The 23817-nt window shown below is 43.9% G+C and overlaps 2 protein-coding genes across 6 annotated transcripts; both read right to left on the reverse strand.

The window, feature by feature from the left end:
* Positions 1-160: 160 nt before the first annotated feature.
* si:dkey-4e7.3 (uncharacterized protein LOC402865 homolog) lies at positions 161-3978 on the reverse strand. 5 transcript variants are annotated; one of them, XM_037110549.1, is made up of 7 exons: positions 3827-3978; positions 3126-3223; positions 2652-2839; positions 1782-1961; positions 1408-1519; positions 674-810; positions 161-544 (listed from the first exon to the last, which is right to left on the reverse strand). In XM_037110549.1, exons 1-7 carry the CDS (start codon positions 3871-3873, stop codon positions 197-199), a joined length of 1110 nt encoding a protein of 369 aa, XP_036966444.1. In that variant the 5' UTR covers positions 3874-3978; the 3' UTR covers positions 161-196. The 5 variants fall into 5 exon arrangements, with proteins under 5 accessions (XP_036966444.1, XP_036966447.1, XP_036966445.1 ...); XM_037110552.1 differs by lacking the exon at positions 3827-3978 and adding an exon at positions 3440-3768 and having other exon boundaries at positions 2652-2861; XM_037110550.1 differs by lacking the exon at positions 3827-3978 and adding an exon at positions 3440-3764.
* A 1698-nt stretch (positions 3979-5676) lies between these two features.
* On the reverse strand, positions 5677-23475 carry inpp4aa (inositol polyphosphate-4-phosphatase type I Aa). Its single transcript, XM_037110582.1, has 24 exons — positions 23332-23475; positions 17887-18172; positions 17732-17776; positions 16169-16287; positions 15970-16086; positions 15762-15841; positions 15538-15655; positions 14866-14956; positions 14609-14756; positions 12910-13040; positions 12405-12509; positions 12188-12296; positions 12070-12084; positions 11764-11956; positions 11022-11303; positions 10760-10907; positions 10421-10453; positions 10148-10320; positions 9871-9994; positions 9330-9597; positions 8508-8605; positions 8309-8421; positions 8072-8226; positions 5677-7972 (listed from the first exon to the last, which is right to left on the reverse strand). The coding sequence occupies exons 2-24, from the start codon at positions 17984-17986 to the stop codon at positions 7840-7842; spliced, it is 2898 nt and encodes a 965-aa protein (XP_036966477.1). The 5' UTR covers positions 17987-18172; positions 23332-23475; the 3' UTR covers positions 5677-7839.
* Between the last annotated feature and the right edge of the window lie 342 nt (positions 23476-23817).

The following is a 23817-nucleotide window of genomic DNA, read 5'->3' on the forward strand; positions in this document are numbered from 1 at the left end:
GGAAATTCAATGCATGGAGAGCCCACTATGAACTACGGGAGTCCATGGGGAGCGGCGGCGGAGCAAGTTGAAGAGAAAATTGATTTACTTTTTCTAAAATAAAGATTTATTGCCCAGCCCTTGAAATGAGGTATACATACAGATTAGTAAGAGGCACTAATCAACAGAAAACCTTATTATTTTTTATTAGCTTATATTATTTTAAAGCAGCCATCATCATCTGCTCGAACATCTTCATATCCACCTTCTTAATGATAAACGCCTTGTGAGCCTTCTTCAGGAAGCCCACGGTGTCTACTACCATCATGCCTCTGGTGTGTGTGCCCGTCAGCTCCACGCTCACTGGTTGTTGGTCACTTTCTGTGATGAATGAATCATCTACAGCCGCTGCCATGGCATACGAATCACAGGACACAAAACCGGAGCCACCGACAAACTCTTTCTCGAAGCGCTCTGATTTCGATGCCTCCATGCTGTAGCGGAAGATCCGTGCCATGAAGCGAGCTTTATCGGTGTCCTGCGCCAACCAGGCGTCACAAAACTCCTGTCAGCAGCAGTAGAGATGTAAAGACAGAGCAGCAACATTTCTCTGATGAGTTTGTTGATGCGTTTGCTTTCTTAAAATGGTTATGTGCTGTAATTTGACTCAGGAAGGAGGGAGATGAAGCCTCACCCAGGACAGCTTGCTGTAGCAGGTGAACTCCCAGCAGGCCAAGTATGTAGGACACTGGTACTCATTCAGTACAATGAACGCAGCCTCTGGATCAGCTGTAAAATTGAACTCGCCACACACTGTGATGTTTCCTCGCGCTGAAGGCGTAAATGACAGAAAACCTCCAATTATACACAGAACTCACCCTCAAAAGATGTAGACAGAATATTGAGAACGCTTGATGGACAAGGATTTGAATTCAAGTGATATGAACACAACAGCTAAAGATTATTTACATTTTTGATTATTTGGAGGGCACCATAAATAGATAAAAATTGTCATCTTGTTTTAAATTTTAACCATTTTTTTTACATTTTCCATTAATCTGTTGATTATTTTCTCAATTTGTTTGGTCTATAAAATGGTAAAAAATGTTTATTAGCGTTCTTCAAACTGGGAAAATTGCAATTAGATAATGTTTAGCAGTTTTACTCAAAAAAATGACTTTGTTAATCAGTTAATCATTAGTTAGGCTAAATGACGACTGGCATTCAGTTTCGAGTTTTTTCAACAGATATAATATGAGAAAGGAGACAACTAAATGAGCTTCCCCGGCACAAAGTCATGTAAGTGGCAGAAGTGCAAATGTTATTATTTATATAAATACTTTTATCTAAAGTACGGTATGTCACCTTCAATTCCTTTTGCTAAAATACAGTCTTAAAAAAAAACTAGAAGTTTATGAATTTACCGACATTCCGTGTTGCCTCCCATTATGTAGAGCCCTCTGAGTTTGCTCGGAAGCGACGGATCTATCCTCACAGCCAGAGCCAGGTTGGTAAGGGGTGCTGTGGCAACCAGAGATACCTGGGGAATAAAACCCAGAACTTAAAAGGACAGTTCACCCCAAAAATCACAGGTTTCTCCTCTTACACGTAGTTCTATGTGTTCATCCAGACAATAAAATGTTTATATCTGGCTCCGTCAAGGGTATGAGATTCTCACACAGAAACAATCTAGATGGTTAAAAAGCTCTTCAGATGAGGGGGAAAATAAATCTTTTTAAATTTGAAGTTAACCGTCCCCAAAAGAAGTGCACATACACATCGAGTTGTGTCACACTTCCCACCTCGCCTGGGTTCTCATTGACAATCCTGATCATAGCTGACACAGCGCCCTCCTTCTGAACCAGGTCCAGACCTGGAGCGTTGGGGTCAGGAGCGTCTCCCAGCCCATCCAGCCCGTGGAAGTGTCCCGCATCGACGCGGTTCCCAAGGACGGGCTTATCAGCACCTTTAAACACGGGAATCTGGCACAAAGAAAGGTAGAAAAATTTAAAACGTACCACATGGGAAAAATGTTGAATTATATAGACATCTGTCAATTTATGCAACATTCACATTACTAGTTATACTGATAGAAACCACAAAGGAAACCACAGCTCATCTTACAGCTGCCGATTCATTCCCGTGACCTCGAGTGAAAGAAAAATGCTTTCCCAGGGTGTAAAATGTGCCACTAACATGTATTCAAAAGCTGAAAACAAGAAAATATCACAATACTGTGCAAGTTATTCCTGAACACTTGTCTTTCTTTGATTTACTTGAATATTGTGATTTCATAATATCGTGTCAGATGTTTGCTTTCATTTCCTATTTTCAGCACCCTCAGCTAAAGCCAGAGAATATTCCCTGGTTATTTTGGTATTAAAATGTAACCGTTTAATCTTGATTTGCTTGATATAAACTCTAACGTTTCTACTGAAGCTAACTGAGCTCACACGGGTTCCTTCCTGCAGTCATGTGGCTTGAACAATAACTCATTGATGGTCAGTTTCACAAACAGCACCCTGACCTGTCACATGACCCCAGGAAATTCCAGTTAGTGTGTGGCCACAGTCGCAACACTCAACAGACACACGCCGCTCTGAAAAGATCCACCGCTAAGTCGTGTCAGGATCAGACAAACAGGGACCCCCACTGATTGTGTGTTAGCCCACCTCCAGTTTATTGCAGGCCTGCAGGACTCTCAGTGTATTCTTACACACGTTCTCCACCGTGGTGTTTCCGTGCACGCAGGTGATGCCCAGGAGCTTCGTGTTGGGGGCGGCCAGCGCCAGCATGATGGCTTGAGCATCGTCCACCCCGCAGTCAACATCCACCAGCAGCTTCTTAGACATCGTGGACCCTGAGGGGCAAAGACTTCAAGTCTAATCACAACCAAACACTGTTATCACACCTGGGTTAGTGTTTAATAGAGTGAAACATTAATCCAGGTGTCAGCGCCTGGTTAACTGTGATGTAGGGGAAATGTTACCTTCAGCTTAGTCTGTTACTGAGTGGGCTGAAGGTAGCATTTCCCTCACATCACTGTCAGAGAAATCTGTTGTGAGCTTTGCAGGATGTTTAATTCGAATCTTAAACTTAAATGAAAGTCAATGAAACAGAGGCTCATTCCACAAGACAACACCTACCTGTAGCTGAGTGTGACGAAGACAAACTGCAGTGTTGGCCGATCGCTGCTCTTCTTCCTCTCACGGACCGGAACCAGCGACTGTCTGCTGCACACAACCTTTGAGCAGCAGGAAGACCAACACAGTGGGGTGGGATGGGAGGAGTTACGTCACAGGGAGTAAAAGTTCACAAATGAGCACAGGGGAAAAGACATATTGCAGTATAAATATAAAACCTGTTGAGCCACGGATTCTCTCCTCTCTCTCACACACACACTGTCGTTTTATTTGCAACAATTAATGCATTATTTTAGACAGAAGGCCTAAGGACTGACCGTTGATACAGTCGTCAGGTTAATCCATAGGGACTGTTACCGTTGGTTGCAGTTTTCTCACTGTTGTTTTTTAGATGCCTCGGTATCACATGACACCAACATAAGTTCAGCGGTGTGACTGAAAGGAAAAGCCTCTCAAAGGGACCACCGAATACTTCTCATAGCGTGCGAGCTTGTTTAAACATAGCTAACAGACACACATTAAGGGCATGAAGTGTGCCTTTCACGCGTCCTGTCACATTAGTGGTCCACAGAACGAGCTAACACGACAGCTCTCGGTCAGAGATATGAATGTGGAGCCTAGCAGAGCTCCGTCCGTGTTAACACTCCTCAGACTGTCCGGTACAGTTCACACGGTTGTATTGTGAGAGTGTGACCTCTCCTCACCTGCCACGAAGATGACACCAGGCTACACGCCGGAGAACCACCGCCATGTACACAATAAAGACTGAGAGGAGGGAGGACGGGGAGAGGTCTCACTCTGTAGTGATTTCTGCGAACTAAGAACTGCGTCTAGAAGCAGGCAGGAGCCACCTCCTCCTCCTGTGTAAAGATTACAAGGACAACGTTCACGAAATATAGAGTCGCCACAGATTTCAAATTGTGTCATTTCAGAGAGAGTGCTAGCATAATAAAGGTCTGTTTCTACCACATGTTGGAGGAGTTACCGGTGAACTACTACATTTTTAGAAGGAACGCCTCTATTTCCAGGATGGACCGTGGTTCTTGTTTGACTGTAGGGATGCTGCTTCTCTGATACTATACAATCTATGGTGTTTACATCACTTCCGGAAATATACTTAAAGACAGACAGTGTGATCCAGTTCCAGTCTTTGGGAATATTTTCTATTTGGTACAATTTCTAGCCTAAATTGCCTATGTCCAATTACAAGTCTTTATTTCTGTCTAAATAATTGTCACAAACTATTCTTTTTTTTAAATGTTTGATTCCCTTCATATGTGTTCTTATAATTGTCCAAGCACTGCTTCAACTATGTTTAAATAAATGTAGGAAAAGCAAAACCTCATGACCCAACGAACCTAAGCCATTGAACAGAATGACCTAACAAGACACACTATTGATCGGGAGCACGGCTGGATTAATCAAATAAGGGGCCTGATGCCACCACCGTCACCATCCCTCTGTGCATTATATTTGCACACTGATACTTAAAGTAAACAAATATAACTTAATTAAAGAAAAATTGCTTGTGAACTCTGGTAGACCTGCTCTCAGGGCTGTGTGGGTGTGAACAGATATACCTAATTGATATTTCTTGGACTCTCCTGATAGCTTTGAACCCTCTGTTATAGTGGGACAAATTACACCTTCATCATTTCATTGGTATACAGATTCCAGTGACCTTAAATAACTTCCAGCATGTCAGAGACATGAGGTAATTTTGCAGGACTTAGTCATTTGGATTTCAGTTGAAAAATTTCTAGTGCATATTCGCAAACATGTTTGGAGTTATCTGAATTTCCACAAACCATACACACATTGAATCTGGAGGAGGGGTAGCGTCCTTTGCCTGTCAATCAAATTGTGAGAAGGAGTTCCATTTTTACAGTGAAAAAATTGAGAAAATGACATTGACACAATTTAAGAAAATTCACTGTCTACATATTTTTTGAAGATGCTTCTGTTTTAGTATATTTAATAAGACACATTCAAAAGGATGGAATACTTGTTGCTCAATTCACAAACCATGATATCTCTTTAAAGTTAGTCAGTCACACTCGCTTGGCATTGACAAGCCTTTATTCATCATCCAGTTTTGTCTTCCTTTCTCTGTGGGGGTGCAGGCATCTCCAGGCTCCCCAGTCCAACCTTAGTGCATATACAACTGATCAGAAGGTCATAACTTACTCAATAACAATGGATAAAACTATAACAGCATTTGGCAGCCATATCAACAGAAAAACCTGTAAGCAAAATAACAGTTTCAAAATAAAATCCACTGTCTCTGTAAGTTTTGTACAATAAGGTACATTGGAGCCCGGAGCTGGTAAACAGACAACAGAAGAGGTGTTCCTGACGGTTGGTGTAATAATGCAATATGCATTATTTCATATCGGTTTAAAAACATCTATCAAGTGCTCAATGGAACTCTCAATTGCAACCGTATACAACTGCTATGGTTGAAAGCAGAGGTTTTTTTTAAGTCTTCATGCAAGTTAAATTAATTTACTTTATATGCAATTTTGATCACAAAGTTCTGCATAATGAAATGGAGTGCTATAAAACATACACTTTTAATAAATAAAAACCCAAGGTTGAAGGGCTATCGTGCCACTATAGTGCTGCGTAGCACCTGCAGAGAAGTCCTAAATATCTGAAGATATGTTAGGTTTAAATAATAATGTGATGTACCACTTCTGAAGCCCATCATTTTTAAACCAGCTTCCCATCGATGCTTCCAGCGTTAGCATCAGAGGAACAACAGAAATGACATTAAATACCACAGAGTAGTGTCGGATGTGTACCTCTTACGGATCTGTGCTTGTTGTAGAGAGTGACATGTTGCGGAATATTAATGTGATCGAAGAGGAGAGGCGAGAAGAGGCTGAGACAGTGGGAGGGAGAAAGACAACAGGTGAAAAACACTTGAATGAACAAAATAAGTGCTTTGACTTCAACAGCTGTCTTTTTGCAGAGCAGCTTAGGTCCAGAGAAGCATCTCAACAGGCAGAGACATTTCAACTTCACAGCGTTACCCTCAGATTACATTTGTCACCTCTTGCAGGAAAAACAGTTGGTCTGCATATGATGTCACGTCATTCCGTTGCTATGGCGCAAACTGCAGATGGAGGGCAGGAAGTGACTCATGATACATAATGTAGTGATGTGGTAGATAAGTGGGGGCACATTCACAAACTGTCAAAATCCCTGTGGTTTGTGTTGTTAACAGTTGCCTCAACATGAGTATACCATACCAGTCAGTCAGTGGTATCTGGCTGAGTGGACACAGTCTGGCCTCAGAAACAGGCCGTCAAAGAACAGGGCTTTTATCTGTGTGGGGAGAAATGTCACTGTGCAGATTTAGTTGCAAAATATGTTGATTGTTGTCATGAACTAAGAGAAACCACGTCTGCACGAAATGTTTCTGAATGACCAGGAGTGTGTGCGTCTGAAGTCGACGTGGCAACGTGACTGTGATTTCAAGCTTTTTAAATAAAACTGACTTGACTTTGCTTTAAAATGTGTAGCAACAAAGACAAACTGGATCCCCACCATCTCTTCAACTTAACTCTGCTTTTCGCTTCTGCACTCCATCTGGTTTTGACGTGTCATCAGAATCATCTGACTGCAAACAATCTATTGACCGTACACGATGAAAACACAAACAGTTTATGCCTTGTGTCGTCTCAAAGGAAAAGGGTTCTTTGTTGTTTATTATTGTCAATAAATCCCATGAAAAGACCAAAACCGTCACTGTGTTAGTCCGTCTCTCTTATGGTTTCTGTCTTCCCCACCTACCCTGTCAGTCTAAAGCCCATTTGTTCCCCATGAACATATACATTTTTATAATACATAGTTGAATTGATTTTTAAAGTATACTTTTTTCTAATTTCTTGAAACAGCTGGGCACCGTAGTTGTTGACAAATGTGACTCAAATGTGAGCAAACAGAACATTCGTGGAGGACTACTTTCAGCGGCGGATTAATACACATTCGATGCGCTAGCGATTTTTACAGCAGAAGCATAGTGTATGAAAGCTCAACTCATTGTATACTACAGGTGTGCTTTAACAGTTTTTGGATAACAATAGAGTGTACTGATGGCTACATCCGGCTTTGGCTACACAGCAACTGGTGGTCTTTGCAGGGGGGATTTGTTCACAATTAAAAAACACTGACAGCCTCACCCTTTAACCCTCATGTGTAGCACTACAACTTGCATTTCATCGTGCATCATCCTGTTGTAGATTGACAAATAAATGAACTTTAAATGAACAAACAGATTAATTCAAATGAAAGCAGCAAGGTTACAGATACCTGTCTGACATCATCTTTCTATAGACTGACACACCTGCACTTCTTATTTCTAGGGACACCGGGTAAATGACTCAGTCTTACACTTCCCAATGCTACAACTGGGACTGGAGCCAACAGTGTTTTCTGCACACCGGCTACAATGTAAGACCGAAAGCCGTATCGATACTGATCTTGGCTGTGAAGTGGCCGTTGTGTGACTCTAATTCTACTGGGGGGAGAGGGGGAACCGCTATAAAACAAACTAGAGTAGCACTGGCACTTGGACATGAATCAGCTTAACAGTGACTAAGCACAAAACAAAGGGCTGTTGTTCCAGTTTGTGTTGGTATTTTTGTTTGTGTGGTGCTCATCATCATTATCTCCCTCAGTCTTTTGGTCTCCTCCAGTGCGAGGAGTCCGCTTAGGTCTCGACCTTCCCGTACGTCCCCTCCGGAGGGCGGTACTGTTTGGGGAAGGCCTTGAGCTGGAGAGAGTTAAAGGCGTATTTACGACATCCAACGTTCTTCATGGTGTTCTCCCTCCTGCAGCCCTCACTGTGGACGAACAGAAACCTTGTGTCATTTTTTGGGGCACTTTTTTCAAATGAGCTTTTGAAGCACGGGCGATAACCTCTTTTAGCGTTATCAGCTGACCTGCGCATGCAGTCCAGGGCCTGGTAGAAGACCTGCGGGGCGAGGGCGTGCTCCTGCTGCAGGATCTGACACTGCTCCAGGGTCAGAGACATGGCTGTGCGGTCCTTGGCGCTCTTACAGCTGGTGAAGCGCACCCCGTTCAGACGCCGACATGCCTTTAGGGATTGGAGAAAAGGTGATTAGAGCTTTTAAAAACATGCGGGGGCTGCACAGAGACGACACAAGAAGCGAGACTACCTCGGCCGCTTGCCACAAAATCTCCACGTTCTTGTTTTTCTTGGCGTTGACGTTCTGGCTCAGGAGTTTGAACAGCTCGGGCAGACTGGTGGTACTGCGGGTGCGAGGCAGGCCTGAGGAGAGAACAGAGAAGAGGGCGTTAAATACAGAAAGCACACACTCTTCCTTCTTATTAATATATGCTCGCATGTAAACTCACAGTCGTCTGGCAGGACTTCTTTAAACTGGTCGTAGTACGAGCTGAGGCGTGTCATGCTCTCCATGTTGATCACCTCCTGTAGTGACGTGTCTCCAAACCTGGACACACATGTACAATCTCAGAGTTATCAGAGCTTCTTCTCACACATTTTCGTAAAAGGACACACCGTTCCAAGTTTTTGACTGTTATATGGCGCTGTCTCCCACGCTATGACAGTCTATTGGAACATATTTCGCCCAATCCTCAACAAATGTATAACATGCTCTGTTTGGATGACCTTCAGACAAAACTTTTTTTTTTTACACCTCGTAATGTTTGTTTGTAATTTTTGAAGGCTTGGCCATAACTCCTCAGTGTGGTGGGAGGATTTCTATAATTAAAAATACTTCCAAGTATCCTTTTAAGGTTACAAGGTAAATTTATCATATATTTTTTAAAACATAAGGACCCTATACATGAACCTTTTAACTCCAAAAGACAAAAGCTATTTGAATAGCTGTATCGAGCCAACATTTATGCAACCCGACTTCGTTCTTCTTCCAAAGCACCTCGGTCATTTGAGGTAACGCCTCTTTATTACTTGGTAAAAGAACAAAAATATAAAACAGATTTAAGAATGTAACAGAAAGTAGAAACTATATGTGGCTATGTGCTGTTTTTGAGAACAATTTTAAATGTTTCTTAAAAATAAAATTAAAACCACTGAATGAACCTATCCAGTCTAAAGTGACCTTTTCCCCTGGTGTGCCTTTTCTCCTTTCTCTTTCTTTTTTTGTCCTGAAGCCCTCAACCTTTTCCTGCCGTCTGATCTCAGTGACTCACTTCTCAGCCAGCGTCTGCTGTTCGTTGATCCCCACGTTGAACAGGACGGGCTGCACGCGCAGGAGCATCCCGTTCTGGATCTCTCTTGGCAGCGTGTCAAACAGCACCCCGGGCATCGGGACCCTGACGTTAAAGCCGGTTCTGTTTCCTGTGATCACCGGCAGCATGTCCGGGGCAAAACCCGAAGTCGCTTGGGTCACTTTAAAGGTGACATTTCGGAGGTCCATTACTCCGACACTCATATCCTCCAACATGGCCAGCTCCTCTCCTTTAGGAGACAAGCAGTCAACACAGAGGTGATAAACAAGTCAGGATTAACTTCACAGGAACACGCAGTTGATAAACACATTTTGTTTGCAAGTGATTTCATTCAGATTTGCATCTGTTTCATTCAGTGTCCCAATTGTTGGGCAATTTGGGTTGCAAAATATCATCTTAAATGGAGGTATGGACTCTCTTAGGGCTTTGTTGGTGATACACTTAACCTAACCCTAAATAACAAGTACACAAACACTCACACACATCCTCACACACAGGTTACCGTAGGTGCTGAGCAGGCCCTCGTACTGCACCAGTAATCCGATGGTGTGGAGCTGCCGGAGGAAGCCTGAGTCACAGAGACTGTTCCTCAGCTTGATGATGAAGCCGCAGATCAACGCCGTCAGCTGTAAGCGACACAAATCATATCAACACAGTGAGGAGCTGTCTTGTTTCCATTTTATGCGTACTGTGTAATGACAAGTAATTCTCTATAAAAAAACTATACTGTAGATGCATGAAAGACAGACAAGCTAGAAGGTGGGCAGAAGTTGACGGACCGTCTGGCAGAAGACGACGTCGCGGCGGTACTGCAGGGTGAGGCTCATGGCGATGGTGGGGGCAGAGTCCTGCATCAGCAGAAACACCATGGCCTTCTTGGCTTTGTCGCTCATCAGGGACGCACAGTCAGTCAGCGTGGTGAGGACCGGGTACAGGGCGTCGCTCCACTCACCTGCAGACACACAGGTTAAAAACACACACACGTCATTTGGGTTTAATCCTTCTTCTAGCACATATGATCGAATGATTTGTTCCGAAACTATTGTTCTCACCTGGGGACTTCTTTTCTACCTCTGGGCTGATATCTGCGAGACAGAGAGAGCGTAACGGATGTTTCGGTAAGAGAGGAATACCATGTCTACTCTTGTCTCAACATTACCTTTCAGATTTATAACAGTGATAACAAGAATGATCTACAGATGTGAGGATGTGAGGATGATGTGACGGTAGCGATGATGATGACGATGACGACGAGCTTTCTGGTAATTATGGATAACTCATGACACATTCACATTAACCCTCTGATCAGCAGTGAGATCACTCAATACTCATGCATGACGGTGCCTCAATACACACCATACAGCAGTTTCTCTCTGTTTGTCCGTCGGTACCTTTCTTAGTGTTGCCCGGCTCCTCGTTGGCGAGCAGGAAGACGTCCTCTGAGCTGCTGTCGCTCTGGATTTTGTCTCTCTGCAGCAGCCTGTCCACCCTCTGGATCACACACTCCAGGCTCTTATCAACATTCAGCCAAACCTTCTCCTGCACACAAACACACAACACAAATGGAGTTAACATTAAAACAAAAATTAAAAAAAAATAATAATAAAATAAAAAAAAAAGACACAAAAGAGGCAGACTGGACTCTTCTCTTACCCACTCCTCCTCGTGCAAATCCGCCTGGAAGGAGGAGCGCTTGTTTTTACTCCCGTCGCCGCCATCCGGAGGGGCTGCATGGCGAGAGGGCGAGGTGGTGGCACGAGACGGGGAGGCGGGGTGGCGGGAGGGGGAGCGTGACGGGGAACGAGAGGAGGGCGAGAGGGAGGAGGAGGACGGGGACGGGGTGCCTTGCTTAATGAACTCCGGGCGGGCGGCTGCCAGGGCGAGGATGGCCGAGGTGAGCAGCTTGGAGTCGCACACGGTCACCAGCTGACGAGTCTGCAGGAGGGGAGGAGAGGGAGGGCAGGGAGAGAGTGTAGTCCTATTGTAGTCATTAAATTAACAGGGACTGGGGGCATTAAAAGTGCTCTTTAAAGTTCATAACCGTGACATTAAAAACAAGGCGGGAAGGGTTTTAACAATGTTATCTTGTCTATGCTGTGTTAGATTAAAACTTTTTTTTGGCCAGTTTTCAACACAACTGTATATTTCACTGGTCCACTAAGATGCCAGCAACAAACAATTGCATATAAGTGGGACCAAAAATCTATTGAAATTAAAACAATATGTATTCTGGTTAGCCGTCAGTAAGTCTAATGAGAATGTACGTTGTTTTATCAGTCTTTTTCTTGCTGCGCTCGACTGCCAAGAGAGGTCGAGGAGTCAGTGAAAGCCAGACAGAGAGAATAAAACGCAGCACTTGATCGATACCCTCCAGGTCCTCCGAGAGCGCTCTCACCTTCTCTGTGAGGATGGTCAGGGTTCTCTCCAGAGCGTTGGCTGAGCGGTCCTTGGCGGCTCGAGACAGTCGCTCGGTGTAGTAACACACCTGTGTCTTCAGAGTGTTAATCTGCGCGATCAGCTCCTTCGCTTTCACGACATCCTGAGGCTGGTACGCCATCGCTTTGGAGCCAGGGCCAGCAGAGCTTTGGCTGCGTGTTGATGTGGGTGTGAAAGACAAAGACATAAAAGAGAGGATACATTGAGGAGCACGGCAATGACAAAAAGACACAAAAGACACGTTATACACTTAAAGTAATCTCACCTTTCCTCCACAGTGCTGTAAAAAAAGAAAAAAAAAAAAAAAGGACAAAGAGAATCAATTAATCGCACCAGCATGAAACTCATAGCACAAGAATCCTGTATTGTCAGTTTTTACTCACTGCTTCCTGGCTTCTTCGAGCTTGTGCAGCAGTTTTCGGAGGCCGCAGCCTTTAAAGCCTTGATGATGTGCAGCAGGAGCACCGATAGTCACGACGTCATATGTCCGGTCTTTTTGAGGGACAGGAATAAAGAGGAGGCCACACGATTCTGAATTTAACGGCACTGATAAAACCTTGGACACATACATGTGTTAATGTAAACAGACAGAGTGCCTACCATAGCCAGACTCTCCCTGTACTCTCATCCTCTGGATGTGCAGGTTAGTAGGAATGAACTCCAACTTCCTCTCCGCTTTCAAGGTACTGGACTTGAATGAAGGACCTGGCAGGGAGCAGAAACAAGCGATGAACAATATATTAGGGAATATGTGAGTCCTCATTCGACATCTGAAATACAAATGTAAAAACAAAAGATGTAAGATGACGACAAGCAATTTTAACTTAAAAGGTCCCAAGCCAGACTTAAGCTCCAAAATCAATCACTGGGTCCTGTGCTGCTCATTATGAACCTTAAAGGGACATTTCACCCCCAAATCTCAAATATGGTTCAATGCAGAAACTTCTTTAAACCAAACTGCTTCTCCTTACTTCATGTCTGGTAAATACCCAAGTATTTAAAATCCCAAGCCTAAAATTTTGTAAATGCTTGCTTTCAGTTATAAATCAATCAAATCTGTTTCCTTTCTCCTTTAGAATCATAAAAAATAGTTTGCGGTCCGAACCTTTGTATTCGTGCAGGTCACTTATGGTCTCCTGGTAGGTGAGGATGATGGTCTGATACTGAGTGATGATCTGCCTCCTGAGGTTCTCCCAACACGGAGACAGCTCCCCCAGTTCCTCCAGCTCGCAAACTCTGCACATCAAACGCAAACACATTAACGATCAGGACATCCAGCTGGCGCTCTGATGAGCTCACTGCCTCGCTGCAGTTACTGCAGCTTGTTAAATTATGCAGTAAACACAACAGCTGAGCAGGTCCAAATCAAGCGCATTAAAGGAAACCATTGGTAAGAATGGCAACAGCGGGGAGTCGTAATGATGATGTTTCTTGCACTGAATAATGGTGATGCCATAACAGAGTGCATAAAGAATACACAGCTTAGATATATCACACAATGCACACACACACACACACACACACATTTCAGTTTAAATTGTACAGGAGAGACATGAAAAGCTGTCCGCAGATGCACAAAGGCAAATGAGGTGGCAGTGGAGATCTGAGGGGTTGCAACATCAGTAAGATAGCGAATTCTTTTTAAAAAAAAAAATCATGGCTGATTATGTCTCTTCAGGCTGCTAAAAACTATTCCAATGAAAACATCCTGGAGAGACATCAGTCTTTGGTATAACAGCTCACAGCTCATATGCAAACTGTGCTAGACTGCAGAGTTGTCAAGATTCAAGTTGTACCACAATGTTGTGAAAACGATACTTGTGCACACGGATCCACAAAAATCATTGAAAATGCTTTAGTATATATGCCAGGGCAGTAGGTGGCGGTGTAATTTTGTAAATAACCACAGAATAACACCATGCACTTGGGCACAAGTGCTTTCCTCTATTGAACGGTGAGCCGCCGCAACACAGAAATGGTGCAAGGACGTTCTATTAAATCTGGACACAGTGTTGCTACGGGACCCTGTTAATTCCTATGAAAGCTGCTCAGCTGTGTTTTGAAGCCAAAATGGCTCACCTTCCTAGATGTAATATCGTGGGGCCCATAGAACGTGCACACTATAAACTATAGACTTCCTGTTTAGCACCCAGCTAACTTGAATAGAGATGAAAATGATTTAATCTTGCAGATCTTCTACACTTTCAAAAGCTTATCAGACTAAATGGTTGACGCATTTTGCAAGGGTTGTGAAAAATATCCATCCATCCATACGGCCGCTTCTTTCACAATATTAGCTCATAGTTTTTATGGGCCCCAGTGCAGCACGTGATGTTGTAATTAAACAGTTTGGTAATTATGAAAACTGACGCACGTCCTCAGGGCTTTGAATGTTGCAGCGACTTGGCTGAAGGAGTGCTAATCAGCAGCACAAACAAATGCCATTGTTCTTGTTGTATCTTATCCTTTCACACCTTCAATCATTTAAACCTCGAGTCAAAAATGAGGATGCTTGGACTATTTGTGGAATATTGTTTCCATTGGTAGGTGACAGAGCAGGGGATCATAAATTAAAGACAAGAAAATGGAAAATACTAAAGACTGTACAATCACAGAGACACGTTGGCGACTGTCTGAAGATCAGAGTCAAATTCTGCAGTTCAAAGAGAAAAAAGGAGACACCACTTATCCTTAAAACGTCAAAAGCCAGAAAAAATTGAGAACCCCTGCACTGCAACGACCGGCTGCACATCATATCATATCATGTACATCCAGCTGGTGATCAACAATATCAACACAATTACCTGACGGCATCTTCCTCCAGTAGCAGTTTGACAAACTGGCGAGGAATATGCAGGGACAGCGCGCTCTCCGCCATCTGCTCCAGGATCCGAAGGTGGTTGCCGTCCGTGGTGGGGAACCGGTACGTTCGAGACATGACGCCCCCAAACACTGAAGCAGACCGAAACATAGTGTCACAGCCGTGCATCCAGAGGCCCCCCTGTTACTAAGCTCTCACACAGATGTAGAGTACAGGAGGATGATATTTAGTTACACTCACCGGCCTTTAGCAGTGGGTCTTTACACAGAGATGAAGACTTGGATTTAATGCCCATGGATTCAGTCAGGCTTTCATCAACAGGGAGAACCATCTGACACAAACACAAACCAGATTAAAGAAATCCATCTAAGTGTGTTGAACATCCTCATTCATCGATCAGTGTTTAAACAACCAGAAACAGGCCGAGGGAGACACACTTACAGTCAGACAAAGCAATGAGCCTCAATACATTTGCTATGGCTGTAAGTTTTATAGTTATGATTATTGATTAACAATCATTCAGCATAGTATTTTCTTGATGGGATGGTATGCCAGTTATATGTAAGAATTTGTAAGAATTTAGTCACTAATAATAACTTCATGGTTGCCTATAAGTTTATTTTCCAGCATTCAGGGTTAATTTCAGTGTTCGGTCTCGTATCAGTTAAGTCACGTGGCAGTCACAGCCATCACAGTTTTCAAAAGCCATAGGTGATGTCATCAAATTGCTTGTTCTGTCCAACCAACAGTCAAAAACCTATAGAATTAGCAGACAATCCTCACAACTGAGAGGCTGGCGCAAAATAACGTTAGGTATTTTTCAACGTATCGACTAATCCTGTCAGTTCTTCGTATACTTGTATGAGAGAGGACTGTGTTGGACATGTAAGTGTCAGAGCCCTGTTCGCTCACCCTCCCATTAACCGTGTCTCCTCTCTGTAATCTTGCAACGGGAGCTCTCTGTTCTCGCTTTTCCTCTATCTGCCAGGCGATGACAGTGATGTTCCCAACGCGCTCGCTCTCCGCTGACCTGAAACACGGTGACATCGAGTAAATCAAACACCCCTGAACCAGCATCAGAGAACGTAGTAGCAGTAAAAAAAAAAAAAAAAAAAGGCACGGTGTCTGCCTGTTACCTGAGAGTCAGGTGCAGCCTGTGGTGTTTGTCCTGCAGCAGCTCCTTCACAGAAAACATGGACGAACCGAGCATGTACATCTGTCGTATGAAAGCACACAAGGCCAGAGGATTCAGTAGATTTCACCCAGATAGTGTAGACTTTTATGTGTCCCTATTAGGAAATGTGAAGACAGTCGAGTGACGTGATTCTTGAGCTGGGGGGTTACCGTGCCCTGCGCGCGGTCCTTCACATCGTAGACGGAAAGCTTGACCTGAGTCTGCTGAGTGATCAGAGAGTCCTGAAAGAACGCTATGCTGCTCAGGAAGATCGGGTTGCTGGTGCCCTGAAGATGAGAGAGAGAGGTGAGACCGTTTTGTCTCCAGCAGAAGGCAGGAAAGAAGGGCGAATGAGTGGCAGCGGTGTACCTCTATGATTTCGGTCTGAGCGTGCTTGGTCCAGAAGGCCTGGGGCGGAGTGGTGCAGCTGACGGCGACGAAGCTGGTTGGCTTACGGTCCAGAGAGGGAGTAACCAGCTCACTGCAGGCTGTGGTGACATATAAGCACAGGAGGAGATTACAAACTGTGGGACTTAATAGTGGGATGGTCACTAATCCTCAGCCAGGGGAGGGATGTTTTAATACAGCATTTTTGAGTTGTTGCAAACAGGGCAGTTGTTTACAGTCATGCTCTCAGGTTGAACAAGCCTTTTTAACCAGTCCCTTAAAAGACCCATCCATCCATCATCCGTTGCCCTTTAAAGCAACAGCAAATTATTTTTGACCAACTGTAGGCCGCTGAACAAGCTGTAGACACAACATTGATGTACTATCACTGTATAAGTTGTGAAACTGTTAACAATCAGTTGCCTATTTATAGACACTGAGGAAGATTAACATCCATTTTGAGTTTTGTTTCTGGTTTCAAGAAAGAAATCTGGATTTTTAGCTGATAAATGCTCCACTTAGTTCCCCAGCTGGGCGATATTCTTCTGTGTCTGATTGACAGAAGTGAACTATAACATTAAAGCCGTGGGAAATAAAAAAACAAAACCATAAGCTAAAGGATGCTAAAAAGCTGAGAAGATGGGAAGTTCAGAGTTGGGTGATATTAATACTCTATTATTATTATTCTATATTTTGTTTGGTGTCAACAAATCCCAGGGAAAATCAACCAAAACCAATAATGCTTCAGTCAAACCCTTTCAACCTTCCCTACTTTCAGCCCATTTCATCCAACTAAAGATTTTAATATCTAAATGGGTCACAAATATATTGTTATTTCATTCTTAAAGAGTTAAATGTACTACAATGAGTGTTTTAATTGGCTTTAAAACAGTTTCATGAGACCATCAACAAGAGGAGTGACTATTTCTGAACAGTTATTCTGAATGCCACTGAGTTGGGCTCCCCGCAGAATCAAAATCTCTATCACCTGGCACCATTATCTGCTAGCTGTAGGCTACATGCTTACGCTAACGTCACTGTGCGTCCTGCAGTCAACCATGTTTAAAAAAAGAAAAAATTATTTTAGAAATATTTTGCCTCACTTTCAAAACAAGTGCATGAGCCAGCCGGAGCCAGCAGGTTTTAAGTTCACAAGGTGAAATAAAAATTGATGGGGACTATTTTCAGCTGTGGAGTAATACACATTTGGTGCAGAGCTGAGTTTCTGCTGCAGCAGGTGTATGTAGAATAGACTCAAAATAAACAGTGACTGCATTTATCATGTTGAAGGGACATGTCAGCAACGTAACAGTGAGGCTCATTTATGTGTTTTTAATAGTTTCTGGAGTAAAGACGGAGATGAATATATCCTCTCAGGCTTGGATACACAGACAAAGCAGCCTGTGTAGCCAGTTAACAGGATTGGATCTGTTTATGAGATGTGTTAATGATCAGCGATTTTCGGCCTATTGGTGTTCAGGACACACACAGTCTGTCCATATTCAGCATTCAACATGTGTATCTTTGGCCTTTTCCTGAGCTTACCCACGCTGAACTCCAGCACAGGCTCGTCTGGATCCTGACTGTTGCCTGTGGAATCGAGAGAAAGAGGACGGTGGGAGATCTTTCTTTTAAAAATGCCCTGCCATGTCATCATCAATGAAGCAAACGGGTTACCATGGTAGCAGTTACTTAGTTACCTGAGAGAGCCAGCCCCATCATCTCAGCTGAGAGATCAAACGTGTTGGCCCGGTAGACGGACCACGGCCGATGGCGGGGGCTGCGCTCCTTCCCAGACATGGTGGGTTCACGTCGGGGCCGAGGATGGATTTAAGAATAATAAAAAAAGAAAAGGCTGAAGAGCAGAGCGATGTCGAGCTGACTTCGAAGCAAAGACTCGCTTGTCACATCAGTTATCCGCGATGTGCGTGTGCTGGTTTCCCTTGTGTGCTGATCCGAGCTGTCAGACGTTTGTCGACGACAAGACTGAAAGACAGACAGACAAAAGAGAACAAATTGATCATCTGCTGTCCCCATGGAAACCGTTGTGACTGACTGGACTGAGTCTGACTTGATGGAGACTGAGCTCAGAAAAAAATAGTCAAAATTAGAAAGCTTCTTGCTGCACTTGTGCGCAAGATTAAAATCAGTGGATAATTAATGTGCAAGTTGGCTAATTGTCTGGCCATGAAGCTCAATTCTGAGATGAACACCGATGGGAGGCTGCATAGTTTTCTGTCAGCACTCGTCTTCCCCTCTGATCATATGCTCATACAGGCAGTGGAAATAGATTCTGTGGCGAAAAGTGCGACTTTTCACACAGCTGTGTGATGTGATACACAACACTGCAAGCAGACTGAATCCTCACCTTCTATCTCCTGATGCTATCTGTGCTTTTCCGGTGCCATTTTTATAACTTAGGTTCTTCTTTCATAGTGACTGATGTCAAACAGACATGCAGAGGCAGATAGACAGTGAGGTAAATGTCTCATTGTTATCGTACTAAACGAAGCCAATCTGGTCCAGATAACCAGGTCATTCGTAGGCACAAACAGCCGTCATGCTGTTGATCTAAGGATTCAAAAAGTGTTCGGTTCAACAAATAATGTATGGCACGCGTTGTGCACTCTGCTTTTTTTTTGCATGATTTTTCTCTGTAAATCTTGGACAGAACAAAAACAAATAAACTGAAAACTTTTTTTTTCTTTTTTTTCTGTCAGGTCAAGTTGCAAGTCACCAAAACAGTGACGAGTCAACTTGAAACCAGGCCACAATGACTCCAGGCCACATCTCTGGCCAGCAGCATGACATAAAAGGCAAGGCAGCCCTAAAAATCACCAAGGACACATAAAATACACTCTCCATATCCAAGATCTAATACAGAGAACACAACGAAAGCAATTTAAAGTGATATGAACAATTACTTATACTAAACATGTTCTAAAAGTGATCATGCACTTAAGCCATCACTTTAACCACAACCACTTGAGGCGTACACGGCTATTACCATCAAACAATTATCGTTCCAGCGCTCTCAGTGGGTACTTGTGGTGTAGTGAGACACTCGTTTGCCACGTCTCATTTTGCAAAGACGAGGCTGATAATGCTGCCTGTGTTGTCACCTCGCTGACACGGCACCTGCCAACATTACATTCACCAGCGAGAGAGCAGGAAGCCGTCTGTGTGCCAAGTGTGGCACACAGACGAGGAAGAGAAAACACGGATGTAAGAGTGAGAATCAACAAGACAAGCAAGCTGTCGGTGCGCTGATTTAGCCTGAGCAAAGCACAACTAAGCACAAATATGATCCACAGGACAGTAAATAGGACGGACACAGGGGAGGAAACGCGAAACGGAAGAATGGTGTGTGAGGAAAAAAAAAAAAAAAAAGGATGCGGCGAGTGACCTAACCTGAGCTGAAAGCTGCTTCAAATGGTCCTAAGAGCTAAATGTTTACATGCCCTGTGGAATGTCAGACTCTGTTAACATTTCTAGTACCTGTGTGTGTGTGTGTGTGTGTGTGTGTGTGTGTGTGTGTGTCCAAACATCCACAGACACACACAGATCTGGTGCAGTGAGGGGATATCAGGTACTTTGTTTGACATGTGTGTTTTTCTGTTTACACCACTGAAAGAACAACAACTATATGCGCGCATTCATGTGTAAGGACTGCAGCAAGAGAGGTCTATTTTTACACGAGAATCTGTTTCGACGTCACACTCTGCACACAGCGACACACACACACACACACACACACACACACAAACACGCTCAGCGTCATCTGCACGGTCACATACAGGATGAGGAGTGTGAGTGTGAGGCTCTCTGCCAGTTTAATCTCTGCTCTGGCACCTTCATGTGAGACCAAAACAAATGACAATTACAGCGTGGCTGCTCTGCCTCATTAGGCTGTGTGGGAGTCATTGTCAGTGGGAGCCGTCTTATAACACGCCATACTCTCTGCTCCATGCCTGGGGCATTATGGGAAGCTCTCAGGGAGACCCGCAGTGGATCTAATGCAAAGCCACAGGGAGCCATCGTCGTTGCATCTGTCTGACAGTCATCGGCTACACGCGTGAATGGAGACTAAACCGCCGGGAGTGAAACCATTTGTCAATTAATGGATTTATCAGTGAATGGTAAATTGATTAACAGCAATTTCCTGTTGAAGTGTTTAAATGATTTATCAGGCAAACTCTCCCTCTAAATAATCACAATTAGCTGTTCCTGTGTTGTTGTTTTGATGTAATTATTATCTGTCAATTATCATTATCAATATTTTTGTATTTTGGTCATTCGAAGGTGTCCTGTTGGCAACAGAGTCATGGGTGTTTTCAATTTCTTTTGGAATAAATCCATTAAAAATTTAAATATGGACCAGATAAACTAAATCAAAGCTGAAAGGTTGTTTTAATAGTCAACTTATCTGCTTCAGGGCTGCAGCAATATACAGTGTTCAAGGCATGCATGTTTCACAACGTGTACTCATGTTGTAGTAGTTGAGATCAGGCCTGGTTTCAGGCTCACTTCAGGGTCTCGGTCTCGTCTTGGAATCAGACACATTTTTACTCACCCTTGTCTCGTTCTGAGGCAAAGAGGACTCTGGCTTATAATTCAACACCAGGAGTCAAGACCTCAACTGCAGGGATTTCCCTATATAAAATCATTAATTTAATATATTTTGCATGTAATGATGGTTTCTCTTGGAAGACAAACACTTCTTAATTATACTGTTGTGTTGTGTGATGTGGATGTTAAAACATGGATAAGATGATCTCAACACTGTCTTGATGGTTGGTGACTGTTTGCTCGTAGAAAAAGTAAAATTCCCCACACATCAAATTCACCTCGGCACGAACCTTTGATTATTTTGTCCAGACATTTCACACGCTACACCTACACATACACACACATACAAGCGTGTCATGTGAGTGTGGGACTTGAAATGCTGGTTTTGCATTTGTTCCCCAAAGCCTCCTCACCTCCCTGACCCTATGAGTAATCACTGTAAAATACTGTATTCTGTGATTTTTATCATATCATGAAAATCTCAGACTGCTGCAAGACTATCTGCTTTTTAGTGTTTACCCAGTTTATCAGTTGGTCTATAAAATGCCTTTCACAGTTTCTCAAAAAAACCCAGGCTCATGTCGTCAAAGTGCTTGTTTCACTTGACCAAGAGTCAAAAACTTCCAAATTTTCAATTTATAAAAGCATGAAACAGTGAAAAAGAGCACATTCTCACAGAGAATGGTTGCTGTTCTTGCTTAAAAATCAACCAAGAGAGCTGCTGATTGATTTTCTGTATGTTTTCAGCCGTTACTAACGGACCATTATTACTTGCAGCTTAATGGGACGTGTTCTCCCTTCTGATCTAACTGTTACAGATTTATACCAGTGAGCATCTGATTAAACTGATGAAGTGCCCCTGAACAAAAGCCTGACCACTGACCAGCTGCTCTGCATGTGACCTCTGACCTCACAAAGGCCCAACAGGCCAGTGAAAGACATATTTTATTATTTCTGGCTTCAATGAAGGAAGAAGAGATGATGGGACACGTGCTGCCAGGAAGCAAGTGGTGCGTAGAAGGCAAGAGAGGACGGAGAGGATTCAGGTGGTCCTCCTCGTCCTCTGGGGCAGTCTGGAGACAAGTGACCCAGTTAGTTGGCGAGGCTGGCGGGCAGCACACAGCTGGCCTCCTGCAGATGCTGTCAGAACCGGCTGCACTGCGGCGCCTCAAATGTCCTCTTCCTCAACTCGCCTCTTCCTCGTCTCTTTAAACCTCTCCCAAAAGCCTCGTGTGTCCCCTGCTTCTTCTGCCCCGTCATCAATTCCGTCTCCCGCCTCCTGTGTACCCACGTAACCCCCGATGTTCCTCTCCATTTCAATCTATTGATCCCTGTTCGGTTTAGAGCTGACCTGAGCTCGTCTGCTGTCCCTCGAGTCCGATCTACAGTCGTCAAGTAGATGCAGAAATGTCTCTCACGTGGCTGACTCAGTCCACAGAGGCTGATCCATAAATTGCCTTCAGAGCCAGTTAATCAAAGAGGAGGAGGATATGCAAACCGGTTTATTCCCAGGAGAAGAGTTATCCACACACACTCACACACACGTACACAAATGTAGAGAGGAAGTAACGTCACACTTAAAGGAGCTCTTGTTGCCCAGACAGCACAATGATGACGACGACCACGATGATGATGATGATGATGATGATGATGATAATGGATAAATGAACTCAGGATCACACACACACAGTTAAACTGTATGTGGAGCAGCACCAGGCAGATGGGCAGGCTCAGCTCCATTTAGTTCTCAAAAATCCTCCATAAAACACACACACACACACACACACACACACACACACACACACACACACACACACACAGCTGCAGAGGACAGACGTGGCAAAGAGAGACAGTCAGAGATGAAGCACAGAAATAAAACTCCAAACAGTGAAAACTGTGATTCAGCGGATCACATGTAATCCTCTGCTGGGAGCAGCTGGGAGGCCTGCGGTGGCGTGACACCTCACTTCACAAGCAACAACACATCCGGTCAGAGGTCTAATATGTGCTGAGCAAAATAAAATATGTAACATTGTACTCATATAGTCCTACACCACCATCACAATCCTTGGCCTCCTGTAAACCTGCATGAACAGGGTGTCATCCTGCCTGTTTACCAGCCTGCCAGGGTCTCTGAGGAAATAACTCGACACAGGCCAGAGCTGTGCAGCGGAAATCTATTTATGGCAGCACTGACTAATAATACAGCCACTATACCTGAGAGAGGGATCCGTGTTTATTCACTGACAGGCGGACAATAACAAATATTGCGTCATGATATCTGCTGATGACCATCCAGTGAGGCTGCTGCATGCTGCTGCAGCGCAACTCAACACAAACATGATTTATATATATTAAAAATAAAGAAAACAAAACACCCAGAGCAGATAAGTCGACATCTGAGAACAGAAACACGTCTTATTCTGATCCCGCTGTTAGCTGCTCTCCGCCTCTTTACGGCAGCATCCATCACCGAGAACACACACCCTCGAAGAAACCCGAGAGATGATGTCACGTCAGAAGACAAACACACACACTCACACACTGACAGAGATACACGAGTAAACATCTCATACCGTTCAGAGAAATTCGAGGGTTCCTTCTCATATTGATGCGCATCCTGCCAGTGCACTCGACGGTGTCTGCAGTCGAGACTCGCCCTGACTCCCTCTGACACATCGAGACGTAATACCTCCACAGGCTGCAGCGCCTCCTCTCTCCACCGGGGGGCGCTGCCGCCCCCGGTGGAGAGAGAGCTCCACTGTACCGCCAGAGGATCCTCACATGATGTTTGACTGTGATGGAGAGGCACGGGTAAAGTATGTATGGATGAAAAAAAAACAAAAAACAGTTATATCGATAGGAAGCTACGCAAGCAGAGAAGGGAGTCAAAGTCAGGTGTGAAGTCAAATAAAAATAAATCTCGAAAAGTTATGTGCAGGTCCGGATTAAACAGACGGGTTATTCTCGGGCAGTGATTTTTGGGGCCCCCTTATGGGCACATTACCATGTCTTGTAAACAAACAGAACAAATCTCAAATGCAACATGATTATTAATCATT

The sequence above is a fragment of the Acanthopagrus latus genome, chromosome 9 (assembly GCF_904848185.1).
Source record: "Acanthopagrus latus isolate v.2019 chromosome 9, fAcaLat1.1, whole genome shotgun sequence".
NCBI classification, from domain to species: Eukaryota; Metazoa; Chordata; class Actinopteri; order Spariformes; family Sparidae; genus Acanthopagrus; species Acanthopagrus latus.

Coding starts and splice junctions, on each gene's coding strand:
- si:dkey-4e7.3 (XM_037110549.1), bottom strand. CDS start 3,873: ATGGCGGTGGTTCTCCGGCGTGTAGCCTGGTGTCATCTTCGTGGCAG. Junction 3,224..3,826: donor TGGTGTCATCTTCGTGGCAG/GTGAGGAGAGGT, acceptor TGCTGCTCAAAG/GTTGTGTGCAGCAGACAGTC. Junction 545..673: donor GCTACAGCAAGCTGTCCTGG/GTGAGGCTTCAT, acceptor TGCTGCTGACAG/GAGTTTTGTGACGCCTGGTT.
- inpp4aa (XM_037110582.1), bottom strand. CDS start 17,986: ATGTCTGGGAAGGAGCGCAGCCCCCGCCATCGGCCGTGGTCCGTCTAC. Junction 12,510..12,909: donor TGACCTGCACGAATACAAAG/GTTCGGACCGCA, acceptor GCTCCCTGCCAG/GTCCTTCATTCAAGTCCAGT. Junction 10,908..11,021: donor ATTTGCACGAGGAGGAGTGG/GTAAGAGAAGAG, acceptor GTTTGTGTGCAG/GAGAAGGTTTGGCTGAATGT.